The sequence below is a fragment of the Patagioenas fasciata genome, chromosome 3 (genome assembly GCF_037038585.1).
Source record: "Patagioenas fasciata isolate bPatFas1 chromosome 3, bPatFas1.hap1, whole genome shotgun sequence".
In the NCBI taxonomy this organism is placed as follows: domain Eukaryota; kingdom Metazoa; phylum Chordata; class Aves; order Columbiformes; family Columbidae; genus Patagioenas; species Patagioenas fasciata.
The window spans coordinates 24,509,312-24,528,485 of record NC_092522.1 but is presented as its reverse complement, the minus strand read 5'-3'; the positions used below and the strand labels follow the sequence as shown (position 1 = coordinate 24,528,485).

Sequence of the window (19,174 nt, the reverse complement as noted above, 5' to 3'; positions counted from 1 at the left end):
TAGCTCTTTTGAGATCTGGTGGTGGTAGAACTGTTTTTACAGTGTCGCTCAGTGAGTTGTATTCCCAAACTTCTCTCTTGACCATTCCAGTGGCATGAAGCATAATTTACTACATATGTCAGAATACTTCAGCCTACCAAAACCAAAATATGCTGTTCACTTGTTGCTCAATGCAGTTGAATCTCTTTGGTCCAGCCAGGTTCATTCATCTTCTAGCTAAGTTCTGATTTAGGTGTTTCCATCCATCCATGCAATGATCTTGAATTTAGGGATGGAAACATTTCCTCACCAAGTATTCTCAAGTTTATTATCACTCTGTTGCCAGTTACTTTTAAATGAAATAAAGGAGATGTGGCCAAGAGTATTTTACTCTATTCTTTTTTTTTTTCCACCCCCCCCCCCCCAGGAATCCCAAACCATAAGTGTTCATTCAGAGTATCAAAAAAAAGCTGAAACAAAAGAAAATCATATTTCTGCTGTTTGACGAAATTTAATCTCTACTATGTGTCTACTATGTGTAGGAGTTCAGAGAGGCTACATCTTGGTTTGACAAATACCTTGATTTTTCACGACATGCTCATATATACGCTGTTCTGGATTCTGGAAATGCACCTTGTCTTAAAAAAAAAAAAAAAAAAAAGAATATCTATCCTTATTTACAATAGGGCATCACTATTACATAGCTCCATTACATCAAGAATGGTGATAGGGCACGAGGTATTGAAGAGAGATAACCTTCAAACTAGAATATTATTGGCAGTCCTATGGGCAGAGCTGGCCCAAGAATTCTTATGAGGACAGGCAAAATTTAGTCAGTGCCAGGATCACTTGGACCCCCCGAAATGCAGAAGTCATAGACCTTTGCCAATGACTCATCTGTGTTGAGCTCACACCCATGAGCAACTTTTCTTTTGGGGCTCAGACCTCAAGCCACACTGCTCCATGGAGGAGATCAGAGTGCTCTGTCTCACCCAGACTTTCTGTATTCCTGGCATGTAAACATTAGAATTTATTTTGTAGAGTGGTCTAACTTCCAGAGGAAGAATGGAGAGACACCTCCACTCCAATGCCACCACCTCAGCTAGGGCCCCTCCTGGGGATGCAGAGGCTGACTTGCATCATCTAAAGAAAAAGGGGCTTGAAGGAGAGCTGCTCACATCCATTCTAGTTAAGTGCTTAAACCACTACACCACCATCTATGGGAGGAGAGTAAAAGATGTAGGGAAACAACTCCTCCACAGACATATTTCAGATGAAAGCAGTGCTATCACTGTGTTTCAAAAAGAACTGGATCCTCCTGAGATGCTTTAGGCATCCTCAGAAATGTCTGCTGGACTGAGTGTCTCAGAGGACTCTTTCCTAGAGAAACATCTAGTATTTGGAACATGGTTAGCTTTGAGTCTGAGACAGATGCCAAAACCTGAAGAGTGTCAAAACTTAAATATTTCTGCACCTTTAGAGAAACATAACTTTCAGGGACCTAAGCAGTTCAGGTACAATATCTGCAGCACCTCTGAGTGGAGGTATCTCCACAGGCAGACAGCAGCTGAACACAGGCAAGCCTGAGCGGTGCAGCTTTGGAGTTAGGCTTGGATGGAGGTAGGGGCCAGTTTAAGTGAGTGTCCCAACAATACCCTGGAAGTCACTAGTGAAGAGAACTGAATCTCAGGCTCCTAATTCAGAAGGCTGCACTTCACCTTTCTACTAACTTGGCAGAACATAGAGGAAATCCTGGTGTGACCGACCCACATCATTTTTAAAGCCATTATTTTTTCTTGTTGCTCATGTTACTGGTATCACCATACAATGCAGGGCATGAACTGTGAAATTCATTTTGCTTTCTCTCTTCATAAAGCTTCCTCATCGTTTGTGCTCTAGTTAGCTTGACCACTAAAATTTGGTTAGATAATTTCTCATTCAAGCTTTCATGCACCAGACCAGCATGTCTGAAATTCAAACGTTATCAGCATGTATAAAAGCACACACAAAAATCCCAACCCAAAGCTGAGATGAGTTCAAATTAAATTAGCATGTAGATGGCTGGCACTCTCTCCTGGAATTGACTTCATTATTATTAAGTTCACAACTGCCGCTTCAGATAGCTCCTTCTCTCAGGATTTTTACTAAAGGTACTTTACAAATTAGAGGTCAGGTTGGTACTTTATCATTTTCTCTCTTTTTTTTTTTTTTTTTTTTAAATCTACTTTCTTCTGTTTAATTAATTCCATGCTGATTCTTTGTGAAACTGCAAATATTCTCCTAGTTTTCTTCATTCACGGTTACCATCTCGCAGGCGAGGCTTCCCCAGCAGAAAATGCCATCCAAGGCAGAGGAGAGCATCCTTCGTGTAACAAAACCCGCATCCCCACACAGCCCCCAAGGATGCTGCTGCCCCAGGAGCACAGAGACCCCACAGGATGCCCCGCTGCCTGCTGCAACGCTGGAGACCACCAATAATCAACGCTCTGTTTGATGAGCACCATGTTTCCTGAGCTCCAGCTCCCTGCAATTTAATGAGCAAATACGATGAGCTTTTAAAATGTAGCAAAACACAATTTGACATAAATGGTGTTGGTCATAAAGCCCCTTTAAACTCCCAAGAGATCATACCTGCTTTGGCATGTGTGCTGGGTAAATTTACACAGCAGTCTAAGAGCGTGATTACAGCTTGGGAAAACACACACAGTTTTCCAAACTCATACAGTTTTAAGCTAGCTTAGTGACCATGCCGGATATCCTACTGGTATCAACTACCAAATAAATATCTTTAAATAAAATGAAATATTTGCTATTCCAGTCAAGCCTACATGGATGACATTGAAGTCCAGGTATCCAGAGAGCTGTGCCCAAGAACTGGCTTAGGAGTGCTGGCTAATTAGGCAGTTAAGGTGTGCAGAGAAAATAAGACACAGAAATGAAAATTCTCTGGAAATCCCAGATCCTGTGCTGTCTGTAGCTAAGCTGCGGCAAAAGGATTAAATTCATTATTAAAGAGAGCACTGATAATTTTATAATTGAAGCAATGCCACACTGTCCTGGTCTACTCTCTTTTCCCTTAAAAAGCTTCAGCAGACAAAGAAGTAGCCTGGCTTCTTTCAAACATGTGAAAAGCAGGAAGTGCTATGGGTACCTAGTAATAGATCAGTTTGTTTGCTTTTGTTTCTCAATTCAGACCCCAATGGCGAGGAGTTCAGCCACTTTGTAGTCTCTGATTTCACTGCCAGGCCAGTAGCATTCATGGTGGGAAGTTCAGTAGTGTCCCCATGGAGCTCTAGTGTTGAGTAAAGACACAGAGAAAACACCCACCTACATTGAAATGTGCTTAAAGTACTCAAGTGTTTATGATGAAATGATTTATGGTGTTTTCTACACAGATAGTCTAGCAGTTTTCCTGCAGACCACCTTCAAAGTGGTTCATGGCCTCAGCAGAGCACTGGGATGATGTTCCCCTTGGCAGTGATTGCAGCTATTCCTGCTGCTCCACCTCAAAAACTGGTGGTGATGGACCAGGTCTGCAGCACCAGTATAGACCCTGTTATCTGTGTACAGCTTGAATCCTAGCTAGCACGGAGTGAACAACTGAGGAGGACAATGGAAATTCTGCTTCAGTGGTTTTTTTACATATAGCAGAGGAACACTGAAACATTTTACCATATCAGCTGACAAGAAGCATGCAGCAGAGATAAAAATGTGACCATCTGTGCAGTTAGGAGAATAAGAGAGAGAATATCAAAAAGGATGTGGGAATTTAGGGAAATCTTAAATGCTTTAAAGCATGGGACACTGATATTTTCTGTATAAGAGCTAGATCAGGTTACTCCATTTAAAGTAGCCTAGGCAAACCTAATTTGGTGAGGGAGCAGACCAGCTAGCTTGAGCTTAAAGAAAGCATCACTGGTTTTGTTTTTATTGGTTTGGTGTTGTTTGTTTTGGTGGTAGGGCTTTTTTCTTTTTTATTTTAATGAATAGGAAGTGGGTTAGAAGAAATACATGAATGGCATACATGAATAGACAAAACCAGCACTGTTTTATAGAGTTTACTAAATAGGAGAAGAGCATTTTTTTCTCTAAGTGAGCCCTGCATGTTGTGAAGAGAGTGCACACACCTTCTTCCCTGAAAGCAGCAAGAGTCAAAGAAGAAACCATTTTCTCCAGCTCCTGACATTGTTCAGCTCCTGCATGGACAAAAGGCTGATTTGTTCAGCTTCTTCCTGGCTGCTATCCCAGCATTTTTCAGGTGCTTCTTTGGTACATCTCGCAGATCTGTTCTTACCAATTATTTTCTGCTTCTTGCTCTTTCTCTTCCAACACAACCCTCCCCAAGAACCACATTAGCCAAGCCCTCCCGCCCATGCAGGCAGGTGATGCTGTGCTGATGGGGGTCTGTGCTTCAGGTGAGAGCTGCATCAAAGATTTCAGAGACAGAGGAAGGAGTTAATGAGTGGCCAACAGTAACAAGTGAAGTAATTTGCTCTATTAAAAAAAAAGCGAGGATTTTGTGCTGTACGTGCCAGTTATACAGAGAGAGACAGACACCATGGCAACAAGCTTGTCAGGCAGTAGCAGGGCACTACTTTAAGATTAACTATCACTGGGGACATCATTAGTGGTGGAGAAACTTCAAAAGCTCTGGAATTTGGGTTCCTTTCACGCCCAGAATCTCACTTGCTTTTATGGACTTTATTTGAATCTCCTGTCTATAAGCTTAGGCTGGGATGACAACAACAGCAGGCTGGGATTTTGGATGCATCTTGAATAAGATGGAAAGAAGACACGTGCCCACAGTATCTCAACTCTTCCAGGCCTGCCAGGTTGTCTGAACTGTATGGAAATTAAGAACTACCATCGAGTCAGGTTCAGCGGGATTGTCTGAAGTAAAGAATGAAAAGGAGTTTGAAAAGGACTGCTCCTTCTGTGCTAACTCATAAGCCATGGATCTGATCATTAGCCTGCAGTGACGGAAAGGAAAGATCCCTCTGAAAATCTCACATTCTGGGGGAATGAGCAGATGACAGATAATTGCATGTAGGAGGTTGATTCTTTTTATCCTCCTAGCTCATAGGCAGAATCCCAAATTTCCGTGATTGTCTTGCACCTCATGCAGACATTTACTCTGGCGCAAAGCTGGTGTCAGATGCTGATGTGGTAGGATTTATATCCATGGCAAGTTCCTCTACAGGCAACCACAAGACAATTAGTACACAAGGAGTTCAGAACTCTGAATGTGGTCTAATGTGAATCACATTTTACAGGAGCAATGTAGAGAGTTCAGGTTTTCAGTTCATGAGGCTGTAGTGCAAATGAAAACATTTCTATGGGAAAGTGAAGAGAGAAGGGAAAACTCTGAAGAGCACAGTTTTCACACTGACAGGGAACGTATCACGAATTCATGAACCTTAGTGACTTGCCTGCATTATAGTTCTCCGTGAGTGCACTACTCAAATCTACTGGGATCTACAGTGCTTCACAGCTCCAAAAATGAAACATGGCAAATATGCAGGGTGTAAGAGTGCAGAGAGTCCAGATGCCCAAACCCTGGCTCAGCCCACCATGGCCCACTGCTTCCACAGGACCTGCTGCAGGCATTTTAGTCAAAAGGACTGAAAGAACTGATGGGTGCCGACATTTGTTCAGCATGGAGCACAAGGAAGGAAAATAAAGTGGACGTTAATAATCTTTTTGCAGATATGTCAAGTAAAAAGGAGAAATGCATTCAATCCCATGAAAAGGCTTATTCGGAGCAGTTGTTCTCTGAGACCTGATAGGCAAGTGCTGCGCTCAAAGAAAAAATGAAAAAGGAGGTGGCTCCTCTGGAGCTGCCTGCTTCCCAAAGATAAAGGAAGATGAAGAGCAGTACTCTGCCCATCCTGTACAGGTGGGTGAGAGCCATTGAGATAACTATGAAAATTACTGTGATGGGGGCATTTTGCTTAATGTAAAGGGAGAAGAACTGGGAGCATGCAATGGATTTCTGTGTATATTTGAGTTTTCCCAGCCCTGTGGAGAGAGGCCTCTCTCTGATCATAATTGGAATGAACTCATGAACAGCGTATGTGAGCAGAAAGCAAATCTGAAGCTGCAAGCAGTTAGCTCACCCTGCTGCATGGTTAGTAAGGAGATGTGTTGCATACTCCAGATATAGGGCAGGGAAGGACAAGTTTGTCCTACTGAACAGGCAGAGCATTCACTGGAAAATTCTCAAGGTTTTGGAGACCTCCATTTGCACCAGGTAGGTCTGTCTTTGAGGCAGGTGGAGGTATGTAGATGTCTATTGTTTGATGGCAGGCAAATATCTACCATGAGAAACTGGTGGCAATCTAGGACAGCTGCCTGTCAGTGATACGTGCACAGGGACAGCAGGGGAAAGCCATTGGTTCCCTCGCTGGCTGTTTCTATCCTGCAACTTGAACCAAGAAGTATTTCTTTATCGTTTACTGGGAGAGGACCCCTTTTAGAAAGGCAGAGCCGTGCACTGAGATAGATAATACATTCCATTTAGTCAGACCTCTGTAGCAAGCACCAAGAAGAAATGCTGGGAGATGTCAAGCGAGGCTTGGGGTTTGTCACAAGGCATTCTGTGTTCAGAGACAGTCACTGAACAACAGCTTTCTTCCTGCCTAAAGAGAGAACTTAGAAACTAGCAAGTGTGGAGAAAGGCCCCTCTCAAACACAGCACTGAAGAGAGAGGGGGATGGAGCCTTGGGGACACAGATCTCTGCCTGCCCTCCTTCTGCTTCTAGGAAGAAGTGTCAAAGACTTGTTACCTTGTCAGATCATTACTGCGAGTTACAGAAATGTTTTCCAATTGCTAAAAAGACTGCTAGATTATCTTGCTTGTATTGCTGTGATATTACTCTTCATAATATTTTGAAATTAAATGCAGGGAGATGTTTTTAAAAGGACAAAGGTTTCACAAGATCTTAAGAAAGCATAGCACTGTTAGCCAGTGACTGTTAGTTTCAGTTTCTTCTTTAAATCACGATCCACATCAGCACATCCCTCTCACACTCAAGCTCCTGGATCCCCTACACATGCATTTTATGTTCTTCTCCTCACACTTGCCTTCATGAGTCTCTGGGTTCCAACCACTCACCTCCAAATCCCACCTTTGCGCACCGAAGTACACATATGGACAAGCATTCACAGGAAAAAAATCTCAGCTGAAATCACTGCAGCAATTTGCCTATGGCCTTCCATCCTTGCTCCTCATCCTGGAAGACTGAGCCAAGACTCATGGAGGAGTACCATCATATCTGCCTAATTCCCAGTTCATCCTTGAGGCTGTGTCCATGCCTGATGCCCCTGTGCTCTCAGCAGCTCATCATCTGCCTCTGAGCTCCTCACCCCCAGCTTCTGGGGGAGTTTGGCACAGCCAAAGTGGGCAATTGGCTGGAAAGGAAGGGAGCCAAGGCAGCAACACAAATTTTGCCCAGGATCTGAGCATGCGTTTCTCTCTGTGAAACATATGCTGGACATTGCAGACAATGGAGATCCCTTACAGGATTTTTGAACGCTGCTGAACTTTGATGCACAGTCAGAAGTCAAAACAGTGTCACCTGGGACCATCTGTATTGAGTCAAAATTTGTGACATTTCAGCACGACACACAAAAATACTCTGGGCAGGAAAAGTAAAGGAGGTGCAGTTTGGGTTTGTTTGTTGTATTTTCTTGTTTATCTTTTTTGCTTCAAGAGTGATTTTATTTTCTGACAAGGGATCACTTCATTTTAGTGGGCTTAAAATAACTTCGTAGTAATAAAACCAAGTTTCTCTCCCAGCCTTCCATAACAAGAAGAATCCAAGTGAGTGTTTCCATGTTCAGAAGAGCCTCAGGAGTCTCTGCTGAATTCCTTGACCACGGTTCAAACCAGCGTGCAGCACAGCCACTGAAGGAGAAACAGAAGAAGGAGTCAAACCATCTGGAAGGTTCACAGGATGCCACTGGGGCACTCTACTAGAGCTCAGGGAGAACAAGATGGAAAAGGTTGGAGCTGACTTTTAATCTGTTGTACGTGTAGGTTACATATGCTCTGGAACTTGAGGGAAATTTATTGCCAGGTCCTGCTTCAGATATTGCAGGTGAGGTCTCTTCCAAAGGAAGACCAGTTATCCAGGGTAAGCTGCATGACTTTGAAAAATCCTAGGGTCGGAGTACACAATGTACAATTTCAGCTAGATTTAACTGTGACTGAGGGTCACTGGGCTCCCCAGCCATCCTCCTCTCTTTAAGCCAGTCATCAGCTGAAAGGACTAATTGGATGGACCTCTTGGGGCCCCTTCCAGCTGTTTCCTGAGATATATTTGTATTCTGCAAAGGGAAGACTCAAGCTGATTTCTTTATTACAGCTTCAACAGGAAAAATTTGCATTAAAAACAATGTGGCTTAAAAAAAAAAAAAAAAAAAAGAGCTGGCATCTTAAAAGGTTTCTTCTAATTCTGGCAGGTTGATCCGTACATTCTCTGCCAGACAAGAACAATTCCCTGCTGTGTGTTTTCTAGTGAATTGACCACTGCCCTCTGAAAGCAGACAGTGAAACACACCATGTAAGCATCTTCTTGAGCAACCTTTGGGGTTTTGAACATACCTTTACATTTTTGCTTATATAAGGTAAATGTTTATTCTACTAATTCAGACAAGCCTTCCAAGCTGAAGAGCCTTTTCACATAAACAAACTTGCCCTTTGAATCACTATTGAGTTTACCACATATAATAACGATTTTAAATAAATGTATTTCAGTGCAGTCCATTGCTGTAGATTAACCAGTTGTTACTTCAATGTGACCAGCCTCACCTCAGCCAGAGAGAGCTGGATTACTCCATTCTTGTCTTTGTCCAGGAGATTAAACACTTCTGAAAAGTAGAAGAGGGGGGAAAACATTGGATGTAAACCACAGAGTTTGACATGTAGAGAATTAGTCTGACAAAATGTAGAAGTGTGGCTTTTTGCCATGATCTGCTGGAAATTGGGACAAGTTCTGTAAGAGAATATTACAGCTGTTCTTCCCTTTTACAAGTCATTTCTAAGCCACTTGATGGGGCAGAATAGTCAGATCTACAGCAGCAAACTGAGATTTGGCAGCAGGACAACTATAAAATCTGATGCGGTAGCATCTGGTATGATCCAGGCACAAACCTGAAAATCAGGTCTGAGTAAGGACTCTAAATTATAACTGATATCATTTACAGGAGATGGGACAACTTGGGGACCAGAGCACTGACCATACAGTGTAGATGACTGTAAAGCAGTAGAGCATGGTAGGTTATGAAAATGTGTCCCCCACACTCCATGGTCATGCAGTCAGAAAGGCTTTTGCTATTTCTCTGCTGCTTTCTCCAGGAGACAGAATTTTGCTGGCACCCTCACATTTTCATGCAGTTTGCTGCATTCACAGTTAAAAGACCCCAAATACTTATGGAAAACCCAAAGTTTTCAGGAACTCCTCTTGGCTAATGAACAGAGGCACTTACTGAACAGGGTCTCCAGGCGGATCATACAGGCCACAAAGCCATCAAAATCAATGGTCAGCTTGCTGCAGGCGTAGCGGAGGACAATGCTATGCTGCACCTGGTCATTGAGCGTGAAACCTGAAGGCATAGGAAGCACACAAACCACTGACACAGCAGGTTAATATGCTGTCTTTGACATGGTTTATCCATGGACTGCTGCAGCTGCAGGCAGACCCAGATGAAGGATTGAGAACTATTCCTCCAAGAAGGTCTGTTCTACCTCTGCTGTGGGTCCTTTCCAAAGTCCATTGTGCTGGGTGAAGAGAGGCATAAAGTTCTCCCACAGCATTTTGTCAGACTGCATATTTCACATTGTTTCACAGCATAACCAGTCCTATGTTCCCCAGATAAACCCCTAATTAGTGAGTCTTGGTGACGCAGCTGAATAGCAGTGATTGTAGTTGAGCCAATCGCTCACATAACACATTGGGCTCTATTCAGGCCCATATGAGTGCTATTTCTGTCTCTGGATCATTCACATAAACTCCACCGAGCACAAGAGAGATGAAAAAAAAAGAGTGCTTCCCTAGATGGCCCTGAGCTGGCAAGCACTGCTCCAAAAAGTGAATAGCACACATCAGAGAGGATATCATTGGGGCATGCCTTGATCAGGCTTTTTTCACCTTCTCCAGTGTAGAGAAAGGTGGGGTGAGGAAACGAAGGAAAAAGCGGATTTGGACATAGCTCTAAAAGAGGACAGTTAGATTAGGAAATAATGAGGTCAAAAATAGAGCAAGTAATAATCAGATGGATAAGCAATGGTCACAGCATGGACAAAAATATCAGTGGTTCAGAATGCAGAACAGAGGATGATTTTTGATGTCTGTAACAGCAAAAAAAGGACATAGAGGTATGTGACTGTCAGTGAGGGAGAATGACACCAGCAGTGCTGTGATCTGGGAGACAGGAGGGAAGCGAAGACATTAAAGGCTCCACTCTTCTTCTGATGTTCGGTGGGGGGACTGCAGTGAACTGATGGTGTCCCTGAGCAGTACACTCACCTGCCTCTTTGAGGGCATTTCGCATCTCATGGGAGTCAATGGTACCAGAGTAGTCGCTGTCCACTTTCTTATAGATCGTCTGCAGCGGAGAAACAAGGGAATGTGAAAATGGCTTTTCAATGCGTGCCCATGCAGCAATGTGATGGTGCAAGGACAGGCAGGCTTTGGCTTTCATGGCTGGGTAACAACAGTAGTGAATACATGGTAACACAAGGCTTGCCCAAATGAAATAGCCACAGATCTTCTCGGATTTAACATTGGCTTTCTAGTCTACTCTGCAGCCAATGCCCTACCATCCTACCTGCTCCTGCAGATAGATCAAAGCCAAGACATTCGTGCCTACCTCTGCTGCAGCCACACCATCGCTCTGCTGTGTAGACACAGCCTGGCGTTTCTGATGGCTGAGGCAGGGGCTGCCCCTACAAGCCTAAGCTCCTGCTCTTTGAAATGTTCATGAGCAAGGGAAATGTTTCAAGTAGCTACTGCCAAGCAAGGCAGACTGGGTAACACATTCCCATGGGCTGGCAGCCTGCCTGCCTGCCTGCATGTCACACAGCAGCAGACAGGCCATTGAGGAACATATCCCATCATTTGGCAAAAACTGCAAGAGACTAAGTCCATTTTGCTTAGTATCTGAGTTGAGATGACAGATGCTTCCTACTGCAAACAGGTTTATTTTCCAGAATTAGAAGCCACCCAGACCTGCAGCTCAGGCTGGAACTGGCTCTCAGGGCTTGCTCTGCCAACACCAGCCTCAGGACAGAGCTGGTGCCTCCAGCTGAAGCAGAGCTGAACATCTTATGAACCTCCAGGACAGATGCTCCATGCTGACCAGCATCAAGCATGGTAGCATCAGACTTTCTTGAAAGGGATATCATCAAAAAAAGCAGGTCCAAGTTTGACCTTCCTTTAGACTGCTAGATTATGAGTACACTTCTTGGGATACTAAATCCTATGTCAGAAAAATAATTCAGCACTTCCACAAGATTTAAAAAATATAAAGCTGGGGTTTTGTAGGTCCTAAAGCTATGTGCTTCTTGTGTTTGTTGGTGCTCAGCTAGCAATGTAACAACAACAGCAGAGACATGTTCATATGAGCTTTAATACAGCAGGCAGCAGAGAACTGTCTTTGCCAGCAATGAAAGAGGGTTAATCTGGCTTTCCATAAGGTATTGCAAATTATGGAGAGTGGTGGGACCAAGGTGAAAGAGGATCTGCCTGTGTCCTTTTAAATGAATAGTGTTTCTGAGCCCCGGAACAAACTCCAGCCATGAGAAGGAAGGCTTCCAAGTATATCTGCCTGTGGTGACTTAACCCTATCTCGGTCCTGGAGCTGAGAGGCAAGACAGTCAGAAATATTATGTTACCAAATAATTTTGAATCTTCATCCAAAGTGTCTTGAATTCTATCAGTCCCAAGGTGCTGGTCCCATTGGTCTGGGCATGTTAAGGCATGGTTCAAAAATCAAGATTTCTCTATCCTTTGCAAAGCTGGAGAGCTACCAGTTCTGATGAAAACAAATCACTCATCACAGTGTCATCTCAATGCCATATTCATTCTCATTGGCAATACATCTCCACTTCACATAGACATGCACACAGATTTACATTTGCTTAGCTAAAGGCATGCCAGGAATTTCTAGGCTATCTGCGCTCTCAGAGAATGATAGATGGGATTGCTAAATGTATAAGCACAATTAGATCCACTCGCATTTTGTACAGTTAACAGTAGATTAAAGCCCTTAGGGAAACAAAGGACTGGCCTCCCAGTGGACAAGAGTTTGAAAGTAGAGACAGGAACTGCGAATGAATGGAGAGAATCAATAGTAGGCTACACAGTCTTCCCCCATGTCCTTCAGGGCCTTGAACGTCTCTTTCTATGGAAAACTATGCAGAAACAGGGAGCTGGCCCCCATGATGCTGTACTTATGGAGTTGCCCTGTTGGGCTTGGGAGGCTGTGGAGTGTAGGGCAAAGACATCACTTGTCCTAACAGCCAGTGGCCACAGGATCCACAGCTAATCCCTGCTGAGCTCAACATGACCACATCATGAGACCACCAGGAGTGTAATACTAACAGCATGGCTCTTGACCATCCCAGTGCACTGGTTACCTTCCCAGCATGTCAAAGGGGTACTGCGCAGATGTGCTGATCTCTCCTACTGCCTTGGCCCCAAGTGTCCTACAAGCTATGCATAAGGGAGGGAAGCACAAGTATGCACTTGTAGCTTTCCCACTCTGAAGAGCCTGTCTCTGCAGTCTCTCTGTAAGCAGTACCTGACTTAAGATGGAAGTCAAGGTTGTACTTAAAACCCATCTCCTGCCAAGCATGCTGTGTATGCATCCAAAACTGCACAAGTGCATACGGGCAGAAGGTCCCTGCTTCTCCTCCCTGCTAGTTTTAGGGACAAATTCAAGCAATGAGAGATGCAGAGCAGGTGAGAGAAGCAGCTGATGATTAAATGGTTCAGGTTTCTGCCACCCTGAGCTGATAGGGCTGCTTGGCTGAATTTTCTACCTTAAGCAATGTGCCTGGACAACTGAAGAGTAAACTTCACCTTATTTTGTCAGGAAGCTTTGCAAAAGAGATCCAGAAATTTTAAAGGTGATGAAATGACATTCAAAGGATACATCTAAAAGGCTGATCATCTCCCTGCAGGTGTTAATGTTGAATCCATCACTTTTAATATCCTTTCCTGCACAAAAAAAAAAAAATCCAAGTCAGAAATACTTTTAGGCAAATATTTTTTTCTGCAGACAACCTTGGAGGTATCAGCCACCTTAAAAACTTTTTAGCAAAGTAAATGCTCTGTCATTTCTTCCACTGTTCCCTTTCCCTTCAGCTGATAAACACGGCTTTTTTCGCACAGGGGCAGGGGATGCCATCAGTTTTGGGGGTGGTAAGCCTCTCTGTGTCCACAGAAGTTATGCAGCAGCATAATAATATCTTCCCATGGTGGTCCTCCCAAGAAGGTGCAGGGAATATAGTGCCTCTGCAGGGCATTGGCTGGCAGCACTTGGGAGGGGAGCACCAGGTGGTATTTCCCACTCCCCTCCTCATATTAGAGGGTCAACAAGCCCGGAGAAACTCATCTGGGGACAGACAAACCTTGACTTTTCATCACCCTTAGCTGAAAGAGCTCTGTTTCGCTAGCACAGACCCCATCTGTGTGCTGATGGCACAGATGCTCACTCTGCCCAGAGAGCAACTTGCTGTCTCTGCATCTCAGCATGTGCCTTTTGGCTCCATTCAATGGGAACTACATAACGTTACTTACTCTTCGCTAAAACCCGGTTTAGAATAGTTTGAAGTTCAGTTGCAGTCACTTCACAGTCCTGGACAGAAAATATACTTCAGATGTTAACAGGAAACTCATTTGAAACAAACTATATTCATTTGCTGTCAGACATCCAGGTACCATTTTCCTTCCATATCTAAGGCATGTAAACTTTTGTCATTTTTCTAAAACTTTGCATTTACCATCAGACATCACACAGAGGAGATCCTCAGAAACCATGAATATTTCCTAGCCTTTCAAATGGGAAATAAGTGGTTTGTCAGGTGCCATAGTGACACAACGCAATAAACGTCAGCTTATTAACAGGTTTGACCGAATTGGTTGACTGCTTTCGTTCTCAGCTAAAGAGGTTCAGGAGAGCATTTGAGATTTTCCAGGCTTATAGAAACTATAACCAAACAATACTAAAATTGCCCTCTCAAAACTCAAAAAGGTCTTTCTAACTAACAAAATGTTTTCCCTCTTCAGTGCCAGTGGCCACCTGTTAATTAAGAGAAAATCTGATGTGACAGCCACAGGCCAGCACAGCAGGGCTTTGTAGGTACTGAGGTTTGTCAAATACAAAAAATAGAGAGAAAGTTCAGTCAACAGTTTTCCGATTCCTGGGGCTTCTAAACAAAAAGGAAGGAATTGGCCAACTAGGCAATTGTCAGAATTATACACTAACTCCACAGGTAATTTATTTCACTGTGGGATAATATTTTCACAGTTTTCGCTCCCATTACCCCTATTCCCAGTGTTATTCCATGCCCTGTATTACCAAGGGAACAAATCACATTTTGCACCAATAAGTGGAACAATGTAGTAAAACTGCTCTGTTGTAAAATAAATTGAACTGAAGCTGTGAGTTAATAAAATGTGAGAACTTCTTGGTTTTTTGAAGACAGTAAAAAGAATCGGCAAGTCAAATATTTGCATAATCATAACAGAGAGGTCCTCCCAGTCTCTTTCTATCACTTTAATCCACTTACCTCTCCAGAGAGCTTTTGAAATAGAGTCTTAAACTCATCATCTATATCTTTGTTATCGACACGAGGCTAGAGGAAAGAGATGACCGAGAGTGTGGTTTACAAGGTGGTTCAAAAAAGGTGAGCTGTGGATATCATAAAGCAGCTTTACAGGGGACTATTTACAGCAATGGAAAATGAGCACTTGATCTGCGGCAACGGCAAAACAGAGGCACCACTTAAATCACGACCAGCCAGGGGCTGGCGTCATTTGGGAGTAAATATTTTCTATGATTGATGAAAAAGTTTTCTTCTGCTACCAAGGCAGTTTCATGAAATAGCTGCAGAGAAAATGTTGTTGCACCTGGCCAGAGCAATTCAGCAGTTCCTTGGAAGTCTGCTTTTGCAATTGCTCTCAGGCTGCAGGAAGACAATCTGCCCACAACTAAAAAACATTTCTCCTAAGCACAAACTTATACTGTGACCCCAGCTCAGGGGAGAAATAAAAATCCTACCCCAGTTTTGCCCCACATTTTGAAGGAAAATTCTGCTAGGACTAGACGTTTACCTCATATGGTTTTGCAGACACCACATCACCAATCATCCTAAGGAAAAAAAAAAAAACACACAAACAAAAAAACCAAATCACCAACGACACAGAAATTATGAGTTTACCATTTGCCTTTAAAATAATTAGCAAAACAAGTTGTTTTAATATAAGGTGTTAGCAAATGCACAGAACAAGCCCGCAGGTTTCCTGTTTCCCATGCTCCCTATCCCATCTCTGTCTGTCGCACCTCTTTGAACATATTTTCCTTAGGAAATCCAGCTTTGTTGTTCTTGCTTTATATCCAGACTCCTGTTTTTTCATTCAATGACTGCCATTGATACAACCCTTTTTAAAACTGTCTCATCATCATCATACTCCCAAATCCTACGTTCTTTAATTATGGGAACTTCTGCTTCACAGACCTGAAGAATCCAGTTACTGCTTGAGTGCTTGGTGGAGGCCATCTGAAGAGCCATGACTCTCTACCATGGTGTGCGTGTCACATGTAGTAGACTACATAAGAAAATAGGTCCTAGAAACAGGCCTATTTTGCTGGTTAAGGGAAAAGACAAAGCATAGGATGTGGGTGCAACACCTGACCTTTGCCTTTATATGCCTCACCAGCAGAAGAGGAGGCTTTATGGAGAAGATACGCACTGTGTTTTAGCCTGTTTCTCAGAAAAGACTCGCAGGCAGAACTCTCCGTTTTTGTAAGGCTCAAAAGTGGATGGCACAATGAGATACTCTCCCCGGGGCAACTTCATGCGGCTGGAGACTTCACGCAGGTTGACGTAAGGATCAGTCCGGGCTGCTGGTTGGTTCCTTGCGAAGAAAGCACGGTTCACATGAATATCTGTGTTATTTTCCAGCTGTGGGAGATGTGTTTTCGTTAGCAACCATTGGACAATTCACTGGTAAGCCAGACACCCTATTTCAATTGCAGTGCTTTAAAACCATCTCAAGATTTTCTTAACATAAAGAACAGATCCAAAAGTGATGGCATAAAAGATAGCCACCAGGGTTCTGGCATGGGAAACTGTCAGGCAGATAATTATAAGGGGCAAGGATCTTTATAAAGATTATCTTTTCACATGCCTCTTTACAATCTAAGATATAAAAGAAATAAAAATATCTTAACGTGTACTCATATCTGGCCAATCTGGTACAACTTAAGTTGTCCTTAAGTTGTCTATCTATTGAGCAATTTTTGCTTTCACATGCTGCTTGAGGACAAATTTCAATTTCAGAATATTTTTGAGCAATTTATGGTATGGGATAAATCTCCTAATTGCATAGGAACTGTACTCCCTTATTTATTTAAACAGACGGAAGAGAACAGTAAACAGGACAGAGCAGTAGTCACAGCAGTAAGACTTTTGGGGGCACGTTAGATGATTTCCCTAACTTACATTAGTAATACTAAGGGTATTTCTCTGGATTATGTGGAAAATAGTACTTAACTTTTCCTTAATATCAATATACTCTTAAGTAAGTGAAACATTGCATAGCTCATAAACCAACACACTGATGTAAAAAGAAAAAGTAGTGCAAGAATAACACCTCTGCTATAAAACATCTATTCATGACTTTTGCTCCACAGGGATGTCTTTCAAAAAGTGTGATTCAATGATCCACAAAAAGTGCTGTGTGGTTGACACAGGGCAGGGAACATTGGATACAGATAAGGCTTCTGGCTAAGATCAGAGCATACAAAGATGTTACCAAACTCTTTACAATAATTCCATTTTTCTGTTGTAAACTCTAGAAGAATATGTGTTTTTTTCCCCTTTTGTTGTTAAGATAAGATTGGATTTGGTATTTATTCAACAGCCCCAACCCTCTTCCTCATGCAGTCTTAAACTAAGTGGGACTGCAAAGATTAAGAAGCCAGATCCATATCTTTTTCAATATCTGAAGTTCATTTTCCCTTTGCATCTGCAAGGCTGTTAAAAGAACACAGTTAATTGCTACATGACCACACATTCATTTACTGAGAGAGAAGAAAAGGGCTGAAAAGCTGAGACAAAATTGGCAATGCAGGCTGCTAGACCTCAGTAATGAGTATAGGCTGTTCCTACTGCCAGAGGTCCCTGAGGTCTCTTTCTTCAGGAATGAAAAGTCTCTTCACCTCAGTATTGACATCTGGGAGGATTAGTGAAGGTTGAACAGGGTTTCTTCATTAACAGGAGCCCCAGCTCAGAGCTATAAAATGAATGGACCCACAGTGTTTGGCATTATTTCTAAACAACATTAGCTACATTTTCTCTATTTGAGACTGCAGACACTCTGTTCTGCTTTCACTTCTACTAAATAGAGTAATTCTGACCTCTGTTATGCAAACTTAGTGGAAGCTGAATTTCAACAAATATAAATGAAGTCGAGATTGGGACTCAGATGTTTGTAATAAAGTCTTGTGCCTCCGTCACTTGGAAACGGTTATTCAGAACTCGAGATTTTGGTCCAGTGATCCAAGAACAAAGCTCTCCAGAAGACCTGTTATTAGTAAGGAATAAGTCTTCCTGGTAGCTAAATTCTCCTGTGCAACAAGAGGTGCCCATCTGGAGGCCAGAAATCTTCAGCAGAGATTACATACCTCTGGGGGAATCTGAAAGGAAGAGAACAAACCAATGTTAAAGGGCTGCTACATAACGACATCCATCATCAGAAAAAAAAAAAAAAAAATCAGGTAAAGCCTCCTTTAGACACTATTTTCATTTTCATTTACAACCACATATTGTAGTATCAGTTATACATCAAGTTCTAGCTTGTGCGAGAGCTGTTGCGAAGGAAAAACAGTATCTTCATCCAGAGGAATCTATACAACATTTAATTGCTTAGAGAAGCAAACACCTGATATGGTGTTGTGAACGATACTATTAGTTGTAAATATTTCACAGAATCACAGAATGTTAGGGATTGGAAGGGACTTCGAAAGATCATCCAGTCCAATCCCCCCGCCGGAGCAGGAACACCCAGATTAGGTTACACAGGAAGGCATCCAGGAGGGTTTTGGATGTCTCCAAAGAAGGAGACTCCACAACGTCCCTGGGCAGCCTGTTCCAGTGTTCTGTTACCCTTACTGAGAAGAAGTTTCTTCTCAAATTTAAGTGGAACCTCCTGTGTTCCAGTTTGAACGCACTACCCCTTGTCGTACCATTGGTTGTCACCGAGAAGAGCCTGGCTCCACCCTTGTGACACTCACCCTTTATATATCTGTAAACATAAATGAGGTCACCCCTCAGTCTCCTCTTCTCCAAGCTAAAGAGACCCAGCTCCCTCAGCCTTTCCTCATAAGGGAGATGCTCCACTCCATCATCTTTGTTGCCCTGTGCTGGACTCTCTCCAGCAGTTCCCTGTCCTTCTTGAACTGAGGGACCCAGAGCTGGACACAATATTCCAGATGTGATCTCACCAGCGCAGAGTAGAGGGGAAGGAGAACCTCTCTCGACCTACTAACCACAGCCCTTCTAATACACCCCAGGATGGCATTGACCTTCCCCTACGTAAGCCTTTAAATGTTCAGTCCAGAAAGACAATAAGTAAGCTCCACTTTGCTAACCAAAACAAACGGAAAATTTCTTACAGCAGACCTAAAATCTAGTGGTCTACTGCAACTGGAATTTGATGCAAACATAAGGCTATCATCACTAGCAATCAGCCTGAGGATCATGAGATTGTTGTAAGGCAATTGTAACAAGAAACAAATTTCAAGATTTGAGCCTTTCTAAATTAACTGAATTGCTATGTTAATTTCTTTCTCCAAATATAAGGTAACTTTTCCAAAAGCAATTAGTTTTCTCGGGAGCACAGATTCCAGTGAGAGTCACAGGGAGTGTCCTCTCAAGTCCCAAAAGAGCTTTTGAAAATATTGT

The 19,174-nt window shown here is 42.9% G+C and overlaps 1 protein-coding gene across 2 annotated transcripts in view; it reads right to left on the bottom strand.

Annotated features, from left to right (window-relative positions):
• Positions 1 to 7,861: 7,861 nt before the first annotated feature.
• LOC136099579 (calpain-8) overlaps positions 7,862 to 19,174 on the bottom strand; it is a 31,686-nt gene continuing 20,373 nt past the window's right edge. Inside the window, exons 11-21 of one of the 2 annotated variants that reach the window (XM_065833941.1) lie at positions 17,896 to 17,907; positions 15,960 to 16,171; positions 15,321 to 15,357; positions 14,777 to 14,842; positions 13,785 to 13,842; positions 13,138 to 13,202; positions 11,876 to 11,944; positions 10,509 to 10,587; positions 9,469 to 9,585; positions 8,792 to 8,850; positions 7,862 to 7,885 (exon numbers count right to left, since the gene is read on the bottom strand). In XM_065833941.1, the coding sequence (XP_065690013.1) occupies positions 7,862 to 7,885; positions 8,792 to 8,850; positions 9,469 to 9,585; positions 10,509 to 10,587; positions 11,876 to 11,944; positions 13,138 to 13,202; positions 13,785 to 13,842; positions 14,777 to 14,842; positions 15,321 to 15,357; positions 15,960 to 16,171; positions 17,896 to 17,907 (798 nt within the window). Of the gene's footprint in view, positions 7,886 to 8,754; positions 8,851 to 9,468; positions 9,586 to 10,508; positions 10,588 to 11,875; positions 11,945 to 13,137; positions 13,203 to 13,784; positions 13,843 to 14,776; positions 14,843 to 15,314; positions 15,358 to 15,959; positions 16,172 to 17,895; positions 17,908 to 19,174 lie in introns of those variants that run through there. The other variant, XM_071807301.1, reaches the window with a different exon arrangement.